The sequence below is a fragment of the Copidosoma floridanum genome, unplaced genomic scaffold (assembly GCF_036245765.1).
Source record: "Copidosoma floridanum isolate Cflo_tuat_1 unplaced genomic scaffold, Cflo_Japanese_pri ptg000006l, whole genome shotgun sequence".
Taxonomy (NCBI): Eukaryota; Metazoa; Arthropoda; class Insecta; order Hymenoptera; family Encyrtidae; genus Copidosoma; species Copidosoma floridanum.
Genome location: NW_028321883.1, coordinates 961,434 through 982,380, shown reverse-complemented (window position 1 = coordinate 982,380; position 20,947 = coordinate 961,434). Strand labels below are relative to the sequence as shown.

At 36.6% G+C, this 20,947-nt stretch overlaps 1 protein-coding gene across 5 annotated transcripts in view; it reads right to left on the bottom strand.

Moving 5' to 3' along the window:
* Atg9 (autophagy-related protein 9) overlaps window positions 1-20,947 on the bottom strand; it is a 363,261-nt gene that overhangs the window by 156,400 nt on the left and 185,914 nt on the right. For all 5 annotated transcript variants that reach the window (XM_089598548.1, XM_089598546.1, XM_089598547.1 and 2 more), the window contains 2 exons: window positions 20,019-20,470; window positions 19,761-19,945 (listed from right to left, as the gene is read on the bottom strand). In XM_089598548.1, the coding sequence (XP_089454674.1) occupies window positions 19,761-19,945; window positions 20,019-20,470 (637 nt within the window). The remainder of the gene's footprint in view (window positions 1-19,760; window positions 19,946-20,018; window positions 20,471-20,947) is intronic.

The window sequence follows — 20,947 nt, the reverse complement described above, 5'->3', positions numbered from 1 at the left end:
GTGTCCTGGTTACTAGGCCGTCTGAACGTTGCTGAACCACCAGAGTTCATTATGATGAAGTCTAGCTTTGTAGCCAACTCTAGCATCACCCGCTTTTTGGAGTCAGTTCTCGGCTTCCCCTAGGCGATGGCCTTGGAGTTGAAGTTACCAGCTAGGGCTGTGTCACTACCCTTTCCGCACATACGAACAACGTCTTTGAGTTTGGCAAGCCAAGCTCTGAAGACACCAGTCACTGTGTTAGGAGATTAGTAGCGGCGAACGAAGGTTGCACGTCCAGACCGGATCCACACATACTCGCCTCCATCTTCACTGTCAGTTAAGAAGAATTTGTCACTGCGGACCAGGACGACTCCCAATTGAAAATAATAATGTAGTTTTTTTACGTATTTAAGAACGTATCAAAAATACGTCATATCAGTACGTAGTGAAAATACGTGTTGGTTCTGAACCTTTCCTCACCTAATTTTATTACGTATTTTGCTGTCATAAGTACTTCTATAATAAAATAATTTTAAAATATGATTACAACGTGCATTAACACGATCGTACTAACGGTATTATTAGCATAGTTACATTAAAACAGGGGGGTTTTAGTATTTTATATTGAATTCCAGTAGTATTAAGAATATTAAAAAAAAAAAAAATTCCACTTTCTTTAAGTCCAAGAAAAAATAATTAAACCCCCCTGTTTTGGCGTTACTATACGAATGATGACACTATTACGATCATGTTAATGCACGTCGTAATTATATTTTAAAACTATTTGAGCATAGAAATACTTCATGACTGCAAAATACGTGACAAAATTAGGTGATGAAAGCTTCCAAACCAACACATATTTCCACTACGTATTATTAATAAGTAACATGTAACAAAACATGTAACAAAATTACATAATTATTTTCAATTGAGCTGAGTATCCAGTTATAATTACAATAAGATTTAGCCTTGCAGCCATCTCTAGCACCACCCGTCCTCTGGAGTCAGTTTTCGGCTCCCCCCAAGCGATGGCCTTAGAGTTGAAGTCGCCGGCCAGAACTATGTCGCTACTTTCTCCGCACACACGAACAACGTCTTCGAGTTTGGCAAGCCGCTCTCTGAAGTCACTAATCGTTATGTAAGACGATAAATATCAGCTGACATAAGTTACACGTTCGTACTTGATCCACGTGAGCCCGTCTCCATCTTCACTGTTGGTTACGGATAGTTGGCCACTACGGACCAGGACTGTACATCCAGCTGTCACTGTACCATCGCTGACCCGATATTGTGCAGGACGGCTCATTTATAAAGCAAGTTGACACCACAGGCGTGAGAGAACTGGTCCAGCAGATCGTGCGCCAAAATGATCTTATTAAGATTTATGTACAGAATCACAGCCATATCTGCTGAGCTGCTTCTGCAAACGCCCACAGCGCTCGACACCCGGCAGATCTATCGAAGTGTGCAGTGTCCAGATTCAGGTTCACGCTCTCACACAGATAACAGCTGTTTTCTTTTTTGAAGTGGTTATGTGCCACGTAACCCCTTTCACCACATCTCCAGCACGCTCTCGTCCTTCCAGGTCAGCCACACTGCCTGGCAATGTGGCCAAAGCCTAGGCATGTGAAGCAGCACTCAGCCTTGGATTTCAGCCACATTCTGTGTTTTACCCAGCCCAGCCTTATGGTATCCGTTATATCCAGTATCATAGACGTCGTCGCAGGTGTTTCAACGGAGGCAACCCGATTCCACGTGAAAGTGCTATCCGACAGTCGAACGGCCATGTCAGGGGCCTTCACTTTCACTGCTTTCTTTAAATAGAGGGAAATACCTTGTTGCACATCGCGGGAACAATGGTAGAGTGGAACTTAGTATATTTTTTTATTAGACCACTAGTACTTACTAAACCCCCCCCCCTTCCGTATTACATGGCTTAAGTTTCACCCTAAAACCATGTTAGCATTACATAAGGGTGGAGCCACCAGGAAAAACATTGTATTTTACAGCATTAGCGTTAAAGCTCGCCACCAGTTACTTAGGTGCCAATCCCCTTGAGTCTAAAAAATAACTTGAGATCTTAAAGAACCAGGACCCATTTTCTAGCAGTTCTTTGTAGACTGTATTCCTTGTAAGCGCTACTAATCCATTGATGCTTTTTATTGCTGATCAGTGGGTGTGCATAGTGCAGCTTGGGTCTGTATCAAATCTCACCTATTCTTGAAAACCTTGTCACCTCAAAAGGCCTACTCAGCAACCCCCGCATTCTTCGCGTCAGCTTTCTCCTCTACTTTTTATCGACGAACGATCGACTTGATTTAGCCATCCACAGCTTTTCACCTTTATTTAGTTTCAAGCATCTCAGAGATCATGTTTTCAGGAGTGGGTTCCCTGCCAAGCCTGTTTACGAGCTGCTGGCGCTTACGGTGCCTTCTTTTGCACACAAAGAACGTGTGTTCGATTGCATCATCTAACGCCAAGCAGTAAGGCCCCAGGGACTCTTGAGGCAGGGGGCATAAAGACATTTAAGATGGTCAACAAGGTTTTCTAAGCTTTAGATAGCCATCGTTAGACAATGGTAGGATACCAAGTCTTTCAAGCTTAGGTAGCAACGTAAGCCAGGAAAGTGATTTCAGTGTTATCGGCAACCAGGTGCAATGTAAGCTTGCCCCAATGAATAGAGATAGTGCAGAACTAAGGCTGAAAAAAATGAAAATCATCAGCAAGTTCAATCTGCAACAATGAAGATTGAGAAGGCACTTGAATCCATTAAGCAAAATTATGGTAACGCGGCAAATGTTATTAAAGCTGGTCTTTAAGCTGCTCGTAAACACTTTGAATCAGTAGAAAGTATCAGAGAGGATGCTCTCACTAATAAAAAAAAGTTACTATAGATTTTGGAAGGACTACTTAAAATCCTCGCAGTATAGGGAGCACAAAAGGGATAATTTTCGACGGCACTTCCAGAGAAAAACCCAAAACACTACTCCGTAGGAAATGAAACGTGCTAAAAGAATAAGAAGTCCTTTAGAAAGCCCTGAAAAAAAATAAAGAGCTGCGGCCAATAAGAATAAATTATAAGCCATGAAAAACAAAAAAGCGATTCAAGCAGTAAAGGGAACCATCACAAAAGATTCAAGTGCGGTGACAAATGTTAAGGTTAAGGTAGGTGAAGAACAAACCTCCGCTGGAAGACTAAAGTTAATGAAAGTAGGTTTTAACCCAGACTATACAGTAGTTATTGTGGAAAGTGTCGTAGCCATCAAAAAAAGAGATTTGCTGTTAAAATCCAAAGTAATAAAAGATATTGCAAGTCTTACTTAATATGTTGAAAAGTCAGTAGCTGGCCAAGGATAGGTGGTAACGACTGCACGAAAAATGACGCTGGAAGTCTACGATTTGGGCAGTATTGTCAAAGAAGGAGAAATAAGGAAGTCATTTACAAAGGTTATCGAAGCGGGAACTAAAACTTGAAGGTTCAACTTCTTAAAGCAAATGCTAAGAGATAAAGAACGGCGATAGTAACACTTGACGAAATAGTTTCCAAAGAAGTTAAACACTGCTATCTTTGCGGTATGCATTATGGCATTTCCTCTCCCTCTACAAAAAAACACTACCACTACTACCACCACCATAACCATCACTACCACTAATACTACCCCCCCCCCTACACGGTATGCATAACTTTGTCGAAAACCATAAACTGACGGCATATTTTCTTTCTTACACTACTCTTAACCTCTCCAATTTTTTCACATAATCTTATTAACACTCATATACAATAATACTGACATACTCCAGTGTGGTGGACGCTTCGGACCGTTGGGACTGTTGGGAGTTGGCTGCCACCTGTAACCCTGTGCTTGGGCAAGAGTAGGAAGCAAGACTTGATGCAGAGACTCGGGTGGCCCGGATATCTCTACCACAGATAAAGATGGACATCCGTAAATAAAAAGGATGTGGCGATTCATTTAATTAAGAAATCTGGCCATTGAAAGACTATATGGAGGGAACTTTTAGTGCACACCAGCTGGTACTTTCTCGCACAGCCGGGGTTTGTGAGGTGGTGATTATGTTATCCTGGCTCATGGTTTGGGGTAGACACGACACAAGAAAATTGCACGCCTACACTCTAATACTACCCTATCACCTAGTCTACTATTTTTGAGAACTCCTAAAAAATAGTCATTAGTCCAGGGCAGAAGGCTCACCGTGTATGCCGTTCGTTGAGATCCATAACAGGCAAAGGGAGATCCTGTGCAGCAAGGCGATACCTAGGCTGCTTGCCAAAGTGGACCAAACTGTCGTTGGCTTCTACTGACTGCAAGACAGGAGGCTAGATTTATAACTAGGTCCAGCCAATCGGCTGACACTAAGGGAGCCAAGTGATATGGGATTGGATTGGTTGTGCTGCTTTGATGGTTTTGCTGGGCAGGCAGAGGCCTATAGGGCTATGCTGATTTGGGGGCAGAGTAGAATCTGCTTGACTTTCGTGCCTGCTTAGTCTGGCATGCTCTCGCTTGTACTGGCGAGGTTACTGGTGTGGCTTTGCTGATTTCCTTTGGCTGCATGGCTTCTCCATTGTGATGAGTACTTTTTGCCGTGTCACGTCTTAAAATACTCTCCAGAGAGTCAATCACTTTTTAGCTGAGGCATGAAGCTCGAGGAAGTGAAAGTGGACAATCGTGACAGGACGAAATACATCTCAGGCTTACCTACCTAGTCCAGCGCCACCCTTCAGAAATGTATTAGTGGTGGCAACGGCAGTATCCATAGGCTGATGAATCCACATGGGTTGGTAGGAATGCTGGGACAAAACTTTTGCTTTACAGGGATGAATAGTATTTTTTTAACTGAGTTAGGTAGTCAAAAAGTGTTCACTGAAGTTGCTCAGAGTAAGCATCAAACAAACCTAATCTAGAAAGTAAAGAGTCGGCTCCAGAGTCAGAACCAACTCGTTTTGGATCTGAGTGATGCTAAATCCGTTAAGTCTAAAAGCAATAAAATCAACATATGGAGTAGCAGTGCTGCTGAGCATGCATCGAAAAAAAGTTGCTCTATCTCGAGAAGACGAAGAAAGCTGATTAGCCAGTGCCTATCAAAGAGAGAGTTGAGGCAGCGGAAAAAGCAATACAGGAATTGCTTAAGCTGAGAGGAGGTTCCACAATTCTGTTATCTTAGCTGAATAAGGAAAGCAAGGAATTGCGCATTAATAAGTCTGCTAAACAAAAGAGGAAAAACACGACTCTAAGCCCTCCCAGCACAACTTCCCATACCCATAAGAGAGACAGGGGAAGAAATTTTGCATCAATCTCTGCTACTCCACAAGGGCCGAGAAGCCAGCAAGAAGGACGCTACAGGGAAGGAAAACAAATGGATCCAAGTAACGACAAAGGTAAAGAGGACCAGAAACCACCCCGACAAAAAAGGAAGCCTGAGGCTGTATTAGTTATGCCAGCAGAAGAAAAGGATATGCAGATGTCCTTAAGAACATTAAGACGGTCTACATCACGTAGATAGGCTTAAGCACCTCAATGTACCATGAAACACTTGTAGTCGGGTGCAGTTAGAAAATCTAGTACATAAAATTACGAGTACACAATTGTGAGTAATATATTATTATATTATTATTATTATAATTACCTTCGATGTTTTAAAACGTAGGGAGATATAAAAAAAATTTTAATTAAAATTTTGCAGGATTTTTCCTCTAGACGCATTTCGAGCTCGGCGGCCCCCCACTACCAGACCACGGAAGCTCCCTTTTTTAAAATCAATTTTTTTCACATTTTGGCTTGGTATAATGGTAGGACATTGGAGAATGTTGTAGAGCAACTCACGATTAACAAAAACACTTTGAAAAGTTGGTCCAAAAGACGATTTTTTGGAAGGACCTTTTTTTAGTTTTTTTAAAGTTTCCCAAAAAGTATAACATTGATCTTGCTAAAACTTTCTACATGAATAAAAATCTGTAATATTATGTCAAAGTTTTTAGTCTTCATATTCAACAGAACAAAAGTTGTGGAATTTCGAAAAAATGGAACAAAAAAGTGGTTTTTTGCAATTTACTAAAAAATTACTGAACTGATCGGAGCTCAAAAAACTCATTAGATTGGTATTTTTTGTAAGCATTTCTCATTTTTATACACTTTAATAGTCAAATCAAAGTTTTTTCCGTAAATCGCAAAAAAGTGACATTGACGACTATTACCATTTTTCTTAACCATCTTGCCTTATTAGGATCGGCGTTCAAACTTAATATATTATTTGTATTGTTATTATCCAACAAAAAAAAATATCAAAAGTGAAGTTTGCAATTTCATATTTTTTTAGGCCACGAATCAAGTAATTTTACCTGACTAGTAGGTGTGGTGTAGTGGCAGAACTAAAAAACGCCATGATAGAAGCCCAAGCAAAGATGGAAAGTGCCTTTGGTAAAGTGGTTGGGGGCGACGCAGGGGTACGGTCTCTGCTACCAAAGGCATGTTATCAAATAAAAGACATATACACGGCAGTCACTAAAGAAAATATAGAAGACGCAGTTAAAGCTTTTCTAGCGGATAAGGTAGAGCATACAGAAGTTTGTCTAACATTTGGTTCCTTATGAGAAAATCGCGTTGCATGGGTAAGCACGTCCTTGGCCCCACCTTCTTCTCAGATAAAACATCTAATACAAAAATTAGGTGGGTTAACTGCACGTTTGGCCCTGCAAAAAGTAGGCAAGAATGCTGCTTCAGGTGCTTAGGCTTTTGGCATTTTGTAGGTAACTTCAAGATCACCAACTGAACTGGAGCATGTTGAAGATGTGGTAAAAGTGGTCATCAGACTAGGACTTTTCCAAAAAAGAGGTTAGCTCTTACCTATGCCAAGACATAACCCCAACACCTGAACTGCACCGTGTAGCTGGCTCCGTTAGATGTGCGGCCCTTAAAGCAGCTGAAAGGGACAGGCTATCGCCATGGCGCTGATCCTTCGGGATAACTTTTAGAGATCTTGCATCTCACAGACGCTGCTTATGAAAAGTGTGCAGTATTGTGACCGTTCAAGAACATGCTGGTACGCAGATCTTATGGGTAGGGTGGCTATCAAGGTCCACAACAGAGCTAAATTTCCGATTTTTCGATTTCACGACTTTCGAACAGGGAGTAGTTTTTCAGGGATCAAAAGAGGCCACGTTACCTATTTAAGTTGATCCATCTCCCCTAACATAACGATTAGCGTTTTTCGGGATCAGATCGCTGTTCTTGAGGATGCTGTGTGTGTGTTTACGGAGAGAGGTTATGTGGTCGGGGTTCGGTAGTCGATGTGACGCTCGCAACGCCAGGAATAGCAGCGCGGTTCTCTGCCTAGAGAATTTTAGAGGACTACTCGGCAAGTGATCATCAGTTTGGTGATATTGATCTTGGTGAGTTGTGTAGTGCTGTATCACAAAAAGCGCTCAGAGCGCTAGCGATTTTGTGGAATGTAGTGCAACTTAATAGAGAAGCGCTTTACAATGCCCTGGTCAATGCGCCGCATCCAGCTGACATAAACACTATCTCAGTACCAGTGGAGGCAGAGCGACTCGTGAGGTCCATGTAACGCATCAAAGAATGGTGTAATGCAAGTATGCACCGAAAATCCGCCAAGTCAACTCGAAGACCAAACTATTAGTAGACCGAGAAAATTGCTGACATACGGAGGGAGTTTCACAGGCTCCGTCACAGACCCCAGTGCTTCCAGCGAAGGAAAGATGCGAAAGAGGCGGTGGCATTTTACAAGAATGCAAAGAAAAAACTAGAGAGAGACAAACCCATTTTTGTCGCGAACTTGTTGCCGAGGTTGACAGAGACACCTAGAGCCTGGGTTACCACATAGTCAAACAAAGACTAAGTGACTCGGGAGCAGTGGGGCTCATGGAGCTGTTGCTTTTGTCAGGGCTTTTTTCCGATACGTGCAAAAGAGGAGAGGATCGAGACGGCCATAGTGGACGAGGCTCCTTTGTGCACGCAAACGAGACTGTCTATAGCTCTATCAGCGCTAATATGACAAAGGGCCCCAGGTTCTGACGAAATACCTAATGAAGTCCTTAAGATCATGGCAGATGAAAAACCACATATTCTGGTAAATGTGTCTAATGTTTTCTTGAAAGCAGGCATATTCGGCGGGCCATGGAAGATCCAACGCCTCGTTCTTCTGGACAAGAGTAAGGGTTCACCTGCGACCCCAGCATCATTGTGGTCTCTGTGTGTGTTGGACGACTCGGGCAAGGTACTGGAGCGATTGATCCGAAAGTGTTTACGAACGCTAATAAAAATATCTACTGACTACTACACTAATACTATCCCTGCAGCGTGCATTAAGGCATTTTCCTTGCCTGCACAAAAAAAAAAAAAAAACTACTACTACTCCAGGCAGGATTTTTTTTACTAGTTTCCTCATCGTACGAGCTTTTTAGATAGTAGATACAAGTACACTCTTTAATGCTTACGGGTACCAAGCAGGTCAGAGCACTATTTGCGGGTCCCCAGGTCTAAGTTAGATTTCCAGTGTCAAAGCTTGAACGATAAAAACTGAAACTGCTCAACATTTAAAAGAGTCGACGAGGCCAAGAAAAAAATCCAAGCAGGGCACACCTGAGGTGTCAAAGCCTTAAGGAGCACAATAGACTAATGCGGACCCAGGTTGCACTGAATACACTTACTATCAGCTAGGGAAATCATCAAGCATTATAGATGTTTTCAAAGTATGCAACCTACAAAAAAGCACTACACAACGAGTGTTGTTCCTCAGGAACGCCAAGTCTTTTGCAGGACTGGAGAGAATTGGCACCTTCAGCAAATGGTAGCAAGCTTGCTCGTTGATCCTGTAAGATGCGGTGATCTTACTCGTGACTCTACCCTGAAGTAATGCTTAGGCGTTTTTATGGTGGAATCAAAGCCTCGTGGCATATGGAGGTTTTGATAGGTATTGGTGATCTAATAAATTAATTTACTGTGTCTCACACTATTGTATTCCCTGCAGTTACAATCAAGGCATTCCCCCTTCGTCAAAAAAAAAAAAAAAAAAAACTATGCTTAACTACCATTCCAACTACTCCTACCAGTGGATTTGTATGACAAGTAATAAAAACGACCTTTAGGCGAGGCTAGAGTTTGTGCTACTAAAGAGCTGAAGAAATTGAAAATCTGCGTGGAGATGCACAGTGACTTACTCCATCTTACACAGCGACACAAAGTAAGAAAGGCTCAGTGAAAGCGATCAAAGTAAGCAAGAACCGATGCTGGCACAAACTCATTGCTGAAATAAAGACAGACATGTGGAGCCTTGGCTACCAGATCCCAATAAAAAGACTGCACGGCTCAGGACCGGTATCGCCGATGGAGCTTTTCTTCTAACAGAAGGTGATCTCTTGTTTTTTTCCGGAGCATCCAGAAAGGAGGTGAGAGGACATAAGTATAGGCTAAGTGCCTCTCTTTACTCTCAATGAACTGAAGTCAGTGGTCTTGGAGACGCTAGATCACAAGGCCCCTGGTCCAGACGGAGTATTATCTGAAATCCTTAAGGTCATAGCTGCGGAGAAGCCACACGTTTTTCTGGACACGATTAATGCATGCTTGCACGTTGGACTGTTCAGTGACCCCTGAAAGATCCAAAGACTCGTCCTTTTGAATAAAGATAAACCACCCCTTTGGTCCCCTCGTCATTTTGATCTTTAGGCATGCTGGACATTTCTAGGAAAATGCTCGAAAGACTGATACGAACTCGCTTGAGAGAAGAGGTCAGCCCTCGGACAACCAGTACGGATTGTAAACGAGACATTTGACGGTCATGGTTATGGCTAAGACTCTTGAGTCAGTTAGGAAGACATGGAAACCCTCACATAAGACGAGAAGTGTGTACGTCCTGGTAACTCTCGACGTCAAAAATGCCTTGAATTCGGCCAAATGCTCCAAAATAAAGAGACGAAATGTACCAAACTACCTTAGAACGTTACTGGACAGCTGCCTCCAGTATCGCGTACTCCGATACAACACGAAAGTTCCTTACCCTTTTTCTTATGGGCGATTCCAATATTAGGATATTAGTTACTTATTATTTTTGTATAGTTCGTAACTTATTTTTAATATAAGTATTAATTTATTGTTTATTAATTATTTTGGCTTTGATTAAAAATTATATAAATAAATAAATTATTCTTTATTAAACTAATTCTTTGTGGTCAATAATTTTTTTTGAAACGTAGGAATGAGTATACTTCAGTAGATTAGCTTTCCTATGTATTCATCAATATTCATTTATTCATTATCAATTTTTTAGTTTTACGATTGTTTATACAATTTTTCAAAAATTTCCAAAATTTTTAAAACATTATTTTGTATTCCATGAATGATTAATTGATTTTTATTTCGTTTCACCCTTTTGCAAACTTTTTATTCGTGACTAAGGTGATTTTTTGACTTAAGGAAGTTCATTACAGTTAGCAGGGAAAAAGTTCAGAGAGGTGAAAGGAGCGCAAATATCTAGCAAAGCTGGCAAATATTTTTTCCATATGGATATACTTACATACATGCTTTTACGCATACTCGACCTTTCCTTTGTTGTTTCATTTAAAAAAACAGCTTGCGAATCTATTTGAAAATTTAAAAGGTTTATTTAATAGTAAAGTTTCACACAAACAAAAATTAGGAGGTTTCTATTACATACATGCAATTTCACGTGATTTTTCCGTAAGGTTACATGTTACATTGCGATTTTCTTGAATTAAACATATAAGAAAAGGTTCAGTTAAACGATCTGCAAATTTTTGTAGGTATTTTTCATGCTATTTCAAGTATAAACTCGATGTTTGAATAATATTTGTCAAAAAAACCTATGCGCAATGAACGTCCTGAAGGGACATTCACTGGCATGCAACAGTACCCTATGAAAGAAAGTGAAACTACAGGATGGTTTTACTTAACCTTTTACACAAAAATATGTTTTGAATTTAAAGTACAGACTATAAATGAGTGTGTGAGCGTATGTGACAGATATAAGTGTGACGTTAGAGTTGTAATCAGCGTAGGTGGTAGAAAATTATCTCAAAATCATTGGAAGATTTGATGAATGCGCTCAGTTTCGTACCAGCCAGCTTGGCAGCACATTGTGCCATGGCTTCAATATAAACTATTCTTATCTACATAATAAACTGTTTATAATTGTTTATTCACTAGATATTGAAATATTTATTAAAGTCATACCTAATTAACATACATGTACTCATTCCAACGATAATTGCACAACCTCTTAATTTTTTTCAATCAGTTTCAAATTCTAAGAAAGGGATCATTTTCTTGTTCAAGTCTGACGAAAGTCCAAGAATCTTATGTCTAGCATTAAAAAGTTTTTCTTGATTTACCAGGACCATTTGTAAAGAAAATTCAATCATTTCATTTGCAAATAGTAAGAAGTATTCTCTTCTTACCATTATTAAAGTTGTTTTTTAGCTATCCAGTTTCTTGTACCCTAGATTTGTTTTGGTGTTAGTATATTCAAGTATTTAGATTTTTGATTCTACAGTTTGCTTTACATGTAAAATAGCAGATTCATGTATTTTCAAAACTGTGAGATGTATATTTGGCGCTCATAACTAAATTTCAGCGCATGCGTAGTAACAAGAAGTCGAGACGCTGCAGCGTCATTACTATTGTTTTTTCTCTTCCCACGCAGTCAGTCTGTTAAAAACTAAAGCACCTTTTTTAATTTCCTTTTTTTGAAGCAATAATGGTTACCTAATTTAAAATTTGGCGCCTTAATCTTTCGTACCAGTTAAGGTCGTATATGCGCTTGTAGTAGTAGCCAATCTGCGCGATCCTATACCTAACTGTACCAGAAGCTCGCTGCTGCTGTAGTTGCAGTCAGTCAGTCTCGCAAGCCAGTTGAAGCAAGTCGCATAGCTCTAGTTTGTAATAGTTTTCACGTGTTCTGACATTAAACATCAATTTTTATTCAGAGAGTGTTTTTATTAGCAATATATTTCCCTGTTATCAAAAGTATGCCGTGTATCTTTTTATACCTCTCTGACAATCTCATCTTCTCCCAAATCCAGCTTACACTCAATCATACAGTCCACCACGTGCTCGATCTCATTCATCACGAACACAGTTTGTCGACGCACTTGCTCTCGTCCGTTTTCTTTTTGCTAAAAGACACGTCTTTGTATTACCTACTTTGTATTTTTTTAAATTTTATTGTATTACATTCGAACCTCAAGATAGTAAAGATTGTGACTTCTTAAAATTTGTTTAATATTCGATTTTGATTCAATGCAGAGTGACTCAGTGAATTCTTGTCTCACTGTCTTCACACCCACCTGTTCATCTAACACCAACGTTACTACTGAATATCCTAATTCTAAGGATAATTGCATCACCTTTGATACACCGTAGTGGATTATTTAATACATCATTTCGTAAAATTTATATCTACATTTATATATTATCTGCGAGAAAAGTATTACTTCATACTCAGATATCCAAACACCCATTGACTACTGGTTTCAATTAACTACGCTTTCACGTTACAGAAATAATCTCCGCAGTTGTATACATTGAATAAAGTGTGCAGTCTTTAGACTAGCCACTTCATAAAGAATTTTAGCAAAATGCCACTATGACATGCATAATGAATTTAATCACTTTTAGGTAGATTTTCACTTAACTATGTATAACGTCAGGTCAGTGATTTTTGAGTAAGCAAGAGCCTTTTCAGCTACAGGGCAAGAAAAAACTTTTTAGAAAAAAGTTTTTTTCGCTTGATTTTAAGTTGGTAATACATTTAAAATGGGTACATAAAATTTTAATATTTAACATATAAGTATGACTGACTCAATGCGCTTCTTAATTGATAAGCTTATTATTTATTACATAAGCACCATGGACCAATAAATATGAGACATAACGATCGTCCTGAATATCAGGTAAATGAGATCAAATAGGAAATTATTGGAAAAAAATACAGCTCTAAAATCATTAAGCAAGGCGCTTCTTAAAAGATAAAAAAATTATGTATAAAAAAAGCGCTTTCAACCTGTAGACATACAGCAAGTTTTTAATTTTTAAGAAAAAATTATTGAAAAAGCGCCGTTAAACTTATGATGCAAAGCGTTTCTTAATTGATGAATTAATCACCAAAAACTATAGTATCGTGGACCAAATCGTTATTTGCTGTCCATCAAAATAATAATCATCATTGTTCTAAAAACATAAGAAATCTAATTTTATGCATCACTTTAATATCAACCGCAGTAAATGACTATTTATTGTCATTAAAATTTTTTTTATTAAAATCCTTTCTTATGACCATTTGCATGACACATAAAAATATACAGTAAAAAGTATAAGAATAGGTATAATTTAAAAGCGTTTGTATTTCTATATTGGACGTATTACTAAATTGAAATCAAGTAAAAAAACTTCTGAAGAGCCTTTTTCTTGCCCCAGAGTTAGAAAAGGCTCACGCTTGCTCAAAAATCTAAAAAGTACCTTTTTTGCCTTTAAGTTTGAAAAGGCTCTCTTGACATTGCTTCTAAAAAAACTCTTTCTTACACTGAACCAATGATATGTTAATCACTTGCTCTAATTATTTTAGCAAAATACATCGATAAGTCAAGTTTTGCGTTCATTAAAAACTATGAGGCAAAATGGACTGTGTTAAAAATTTCCTTAAAAAATTTGTCACTTCTCTTAAAAAATCAGATAACTAGTACGGAAAAGTGAGACAAATACGTTTGCTGCCATTCTGGTATATTTTTATTTGATGTGTTGTTTCAAAAGTTTATAATGCGTTTTATTCAATAAAGTGAGAATTAATACCTCCGAAGCAAACTAGATTTTCTATATTAAATTGAATAAAGTAAATGGTTTTTATAACATACGACATCCCATGACAGTAGCTAAATAACTAAAATAACGTTCAATGGTGGTACTGTCAAATTTTGTATTTATTAAAAAACGAAACGACGTTTCGGCCGTTTGGACAATATCCCGGCCCTCATCAGGTACAAAAATTTATGACTAATAAGAAAATTCTTTACAATACAAATTTTGATAAATACAATAAATGCAAATTAAGTAAAGTGTATAGTATACCTCCGACTCTTACGAAGGGGATATAAAATCGTAATGTACTCAGAGTTTCAAGTTTCGTTGCTTTTAAACCCTACACACACATAAATGACACAATATATGCACATAATACAATTAAATAAGAATCCCAAGCAGTTCCTTGTGAGACATACGTAAGCAGATCACGTTCTCCTAATAGCATAAATGGAAGGGGCTCTCAACTCATGTACATCAAGTTAGCCTCCTTTCTTAATTGACTTAACGAGAGACTTGTAACAATTTCTTAATTTTTCTGTATCTTGTTTTCTATTAATATTATTATTGAAATGATGTATGTTTAACATTTCGGAAAACAGGCGTTTTTTATAATTTTCTTCTGAGTCTAAAATTTTTATTTTATCAAAATTGAAGTTGTGTGTAAATTCAATGCTATGTTGTGATAGTACAGATGTATCCTTTTGTTTCTATATGTCTCTTTTATGTTCTGCCATTCTTAATTTTAAAGCTCTCGATGTTTGACTGACATAACAGCAGTTGCAATTTGCACATTGTATGTGGTAAACGACATTATTTTTATCGAGTCGAACGGTTACATATTTACCAAGTGAAACGATCGAATTCAATTTATTGTTTTAAATGTTTACAAAACCAATGTAAAGCTTCATACAAAAATATTTAACAGGACCGTGCAAGTGGGGAATATACAATAACGACAAGATTATTATTATTGTTTCTATTGCAAATGTCAATCATGTTCATGTTTTTTAAGGTAGTTATTCTTTAATTAAAAAATTCATCACTAAATCTTTGAGGATAGTTGTTAGCTAGTAAAAATTTATTGATTAATTTTAAATTATCGTTATGGAATTAGGTGTCTGCTAATTTAATGGAAAAGTCTACTAATGCTTGAATAATACCTTTTTTATGTTGTATTGGATGGTGAGAGAGAAAATCTAATATACTTGGGACACAATCCAGTAGCGAATTTTTACCAGCTACTTAAAGACTATCCTCAAAGCTTTATTGATGAATTTTTAAACAAAAGAATAAATACCTTAAAAAACATGAACATAATTGACATTTGCAATAGAAACAATAATAATTATAAACTAATCTTATCATTATTGTATATTCCCCACTTGCACGGTCCTACTAAATATTTTTGTATGAAGCTTTACATTGATTTTGTATACATTTAAAAAAATAAATTAAATTCGATCGTTTCACTTGAAAAATATGTAACCATTCCACTCGATAAAAATAATGTCGTTTACCACTTACCATGTGCAAATTGCAACTGCTGTTATGTCAGTCAAACATCGAGAGCTTTAAAATTATGAATGGCAGAACATAAAAGAGACATATAGAAACAAAAGGATACATCTGTACTATCGCAACATAGCATTGAATTGACACACAACTTCAACTTTGATAAAATAAAAATTTTAGACTCAGAAGAAAATTATAAAAAACGCTTGTTTTCCGAAATGTTAAACATACATTATTTCAATAATAATATTAATAGGAAACAAGATACAGAAAAATTAAGAAATTGTTACAAGTCTCTCGTTAAGTCAATTAAGAAAGGGAGCTAACTTGATGTACATGAGTTGAGGGCCCCTTCCATTTATGCTATGAGGAAATTATGATCTGTTTACGTATGTCTCACAAGGAACTGCTTGGGATTCTTATTTGATTGTTATATGTGCATATATTGTGTCATTTATGTATGTGCAGGGCTTAAAAGCAACGAAACTTGAAACTCTGACTACATTACGATTGTATATCCCCTTCGTAAGAGTCAGAGGTATACTATACACTTTGCTTAATTTGCATTTATGTATTTATTAAAATTTGTATTGTAAAGAATTTTCTTATTACTCATAAATTTGTGTACCTGATGAAGGCCGGGATATTGTCCAAACGGCAAAAATGTCGTTTTGTTTTTTAATAAATACTAAATTTGACGGTACCATTATTGAACGTTATTTTAATTAAATAGTTTTTATTTAAAAAGATATAAGAACTGTCATATTTTGCTGATTCTTTTTTAATTTAAAAAGTAAAACTGATTTGCTAGTGTATATCAGTGCCCTCCGGTGAATTTGGAAATTCTTAGTGATCAGTGATCCGTTGGGGGCGAAGTGTAAGAAAATAAATAAATACAAGTAAAGTGTATTTAAATCTTCTGCGTTGATTTATTGATGCGCAACGTTTCGCTGACAATATGCGTCAGCCTCATCAGGCTACAAAATTAAAATTAAAAACACACAATGAGTGATCTGGAAGGCTCAAACACAAAAATACAATAAATTTTTTTGTAAATTGTTACCGCAGGTACGCGAGAATTCGTAAGTTTGGTTGACTTACTCGTCACCTGTCGTGCTGTCGACTGACAATAAATTACAACCACAAGCCAGCGCTTATATAGGCGGAGCCGCAAAGGTAGACGGTAAAGGGCGATGAACTCGATCGGGACATTTAAACTTTCGTAGTAAAGGAAGGTATGCTCTATTAAAGGAAAGCACATCCTCCTTTCTATTGATGTTGTGTTTATCGAGTTTTATATAAAGCATTTCGGAAATAATTCTTTTTTAATAATTGGATTCTTTGTCAAGGATTATAAAGTTATCCCAATTGAATTCATGGTCAAAATTGATTTGGTGTGCACAAACAACGGAATCAGAGTTTTTACTTTTCATATGTTCACTGATGCGGACCTCCGCCGCTCGCTTTGTTTCACCCACATATGACGCAGGACAACTTTTACAATAAAACTTATATACTATATTTGTCTGTTTATGTTTATTCGTTGTATCTTTTTCTAAGCGGACGATATGCTGCAGTTTATTGTTAATAAGAGGGTAAGTGTGAATATTGTAGGGTTTTAACATGGTTAAAATTTTTTCAAAATTATTGTCAATGTATGGTATACCAATTTTGCAGAGAGGGTAGGTGTTTGTAGTGCTTCTGTTATGAGTACTATATTTGTGTCTTTTTAATCTGACCTTTATGTTTTTAATAATAAAGGTAAAAGGGTAATTATTTTTTATCGACAGGTTTTTCACCCTAGCAACATTTACACCGCGAAAACGTGTACTGGCAAGTAAGATCGCCTTATCAACCAAATTAAAAACAACATTTCTCTTATAGGTAACTGGATGACCAGAAAAATAATTTGAGATTCGTCCGGAAGAAGTAGGTTTTTCAAACTAGTCAAAATTAAAATAATTAGAATTTCTTATTATCGTCAAGTCTAAAAAGTTGAGTTTCTTGTCAATCTCTATTTCATATGTAAATTGTAGTTTGGGATGATATGAATTAAAAATATTTAAGATTTGGTCAATATGGTCAACATTAATAAAAAGTAATACATCATCCACGTAACGAAAATAAAAAGATGGAATAATATTATAGTTATTTTTCAAGATGGAGAGATAATCATTTTCCAGGTCGTCCATTACAAGGTCAGCAAACAAAGGTGAAATAGGAGAACCCATTGGCGTGCCGAAAATTTGTTGATAAAAAATGTTGTCAAAAGTAAAAAAAAGTATTATTGAACAAAAATTCTGTACATTGTCGAATTTAATCAACCGGGATTCGACATTTATTCATTATGGTCACAATACGTCGATCGATGCTCCGTAGTACCAACTCTAGAGGAATATTAGTAAATAGGGAGCTGACATCTAAAGACATTAGTCTATAGTTAGTGAACGCGATTTTTTATGTATTATCAAAAACCTAGAAGTTGGTCTCTCACACCTCGATACGAACGATCGAGTAAAGACCGAAATCCGTGACAAATTATCTCAATATTTAGTTAATGCTTGTAAACAAAAGCCAGCTATTTCTAGAAAGGACCGCCAATATGCAAAAAATTTAAAATCAACAAAAAATTTTCTAAACAAAAATCCCGATATATTTTTCACCTCTGCTGACAAAGGCAACGTTACGGTTTGTCTCAAAAAAAGTGACTATACGGAAAGAATGCATATTTTACTGTCTGATAAATCGACGTATAAAATTATTTCAAAAAACCCATTAAACTCTCTACAAAAGAGAACCTCTTACATTTTAAAGAATCTCAACTCTAACGGCTTCCTTTCTAGAACATACCATCCCAACGCTTTGTCGCTCACAGATACAACTCTAGCTAAATGTTATGGCTTGCCGAAAATTCACAAGGTCGATGCCCCTTTACGTCCTATCGTCTCTCTTATTAATAGCCCTACATATTTTCTAGCAAAAGTAATTTACGATGAACTCAAGAAGTCAGTCAACGTTCCAATATCACACATTAAAAATAGCTTTGAATTGAAAAACAAACTAAAAAATATAAAACCCACTACTAATTATAGACTAATGTCTTTAGATGTCAGCTCCCTATTTACTAATATTCCTCTAGAGTTGGTACTACGGAGCATCGATCGACGTATTGTGACCATAATGAATAAATGTCGAATCCCGGTTGATGAAATTCGACAATGTACGAAATATTGTGAATATTGCTAGGGTGAAAAACCTGTTGATAAAAAACAATTACCCTTTTAACTTTATTAATAAAAACATAAAGGTCAGATTAAAAAGACACAAATATAGTAATCATAACAGAAGCACTACAAACACCTACCCTCTCTGCTAAATTGGCATACCATATATTGACAATAATTTTGAAAAAATTTCAACCATGTTAAAACCCTACAATATTCACACTTACCCTCTTATTAACAATAAACTGCAGCATATCGTCTGCTTCGGAAAAGATATAACGAATAAACATAAACAGACAAATGAAGTATATAAGTTTTATTGTAAAAATTGTCCTGCGTCATATGTGGGTGAAACAAAGCGAGCGGCGGAGGTCCGCATCAGTGAACATATGAAAAGTAAAAACTCCGATTCCGTTGTTTGTGCACACCAAATCAATTTTGACCATGAATTCAATTGGGATAACTTTAAATACCTTGACAAAGAATCCAATTATAAAAAAAGAATTATTTCCGAAATGCTTTATATAAAACTCGATAAACACAACATCAATAGAAAGGAGGACGTGCTTTCCTTTAATAGAGCATACCTTCCTTTACTACGAAAGTTTAAATGTCCCGATCGAGTTCATCGCCCTTTACCGTCTACCTTTGCGGCTCCGCCTATATAAGCGCTGGCTTGTGGTTGTAATTTATTGTCAGTCGACAGCACGACAGGTGACGAGTAAGTCAACCAAACTTACGAATTCTCGCGTACCTGCGGTAACAATTTACAAAAAAATTTATTGTATTTTTGTGTTTGAGCCTTCCAGATCACTCATTGTGTGTTTTTAATTTTAATTTTGTAGCCTGATGAGGCTGACGCATATTATCAGCGAAACGTTGCGCATCAATAAATCAACGCAGAAGATTTAAATACACTTTACTGGTATTTATTTATTTTCTTACACTTCGCCCCCAACGGGTCACTGATCACTTAGAATTTCCAAAAAGTAAAACTGTTAAGGATAGATTTTTGCTATGTCTTAGGAGACCAAGGACAAGCATAGAAACATATGAAACATTAAACTAAAAATATTAAAAAGATAAACTAGATAACCTTAACTATAGTAATTGAGATTTCGTCATAAGTATACAATCATTTAAGCACAATCATAGTAACAAAACCTTTTCAGAGTTGGAATCATACATTGTTTATACTTACTTCACCATAATTGAAAAACGAATAAAGAATCCTCCATAAAAATATTACAGGGCAAAGTATTATATTAACAATTCCAATCCATAGTATTTGTTTGGATAAAAAAGTTGCAAGTTCTTGGCGTTTGTTAGATTTTTTATAATCTTCTTGTAAATGCCAATTATTCTCAAATGGTGACCATGGACCCCCTATAATAAAATAATAAAATAACATTTTAGACTGGCTAATCATATCATTTTAGACTTAAGTTAAAATTCTTACAAAAAAATAGCAGCTCCAAATTGTACTTTAATCCTTGAGTTAAAAAAATTACTTCTCCAAATAGTGGAACTTGAAATTTTAGTGGAAGAAGAGATTTATTAATCATTGCAACTAAGTAGTTTTTAAAGCGTAGTATTCTGTGATGAATATCTAATTCAGTTAGCTCTCTTTTGTGAATACACATTTCTTGTTCTTTTTGAACTTCTATAATTTTTTTCTGAACTTCATGCCACGTTAAATTCTCTAAATCTGAATCAGTGATTTTTAAAGCTAAGTTGTAAAAGTTTTTTATATCCCAGTATTGGAAGACGTGACAAAAAAATTTAATAAGTCGAAAAAACCAAAATATACTAGCAAAAAGTACAGATGACCAAGTGATGAATCCCATACTAGTTATCCATTGCTCCAATGGTAAAAAAGCGTCTGAGAGTGAAGTTTTATTTTTGTTGACTCTAAGAAACATAAAGTTCTTTGTGCGATATTTTTGTTTTGAATTAGTTATTAAACAATACTGTCTTATTATTTTATTTCCATTAAAGCTCAAATTTTATAAGTAATATTTTTTTAACTGTTATTTGTGTTGAGAAAATCATTTATCAGAATAAGAATCTAGTCTATCTCCCAAATTCTATAGACTGCACTCCAAGATTAAAGCTCAAATTATTTTAAACCTACTTAATTGTATTTAATTGCTTTTTCACCTCGGATATAAAATGTAGCAAGCCTTTTGCGGCCTCGTAGCAAGCCTTTTCCTCGACCTCGACAAAAACTGCACTTTTTACCGTAGTCTTGACGAAGTCTATATACCCTTATCTTGAGTTGGGACAAAAACTATACCTTTTTCTTAGGCCCAGACGAAGACTATGCTGTTTCGTGATCCCGGAAGAAAATTACGCCTTTTTCTTGAGTCCAGACACAGACTACGACTT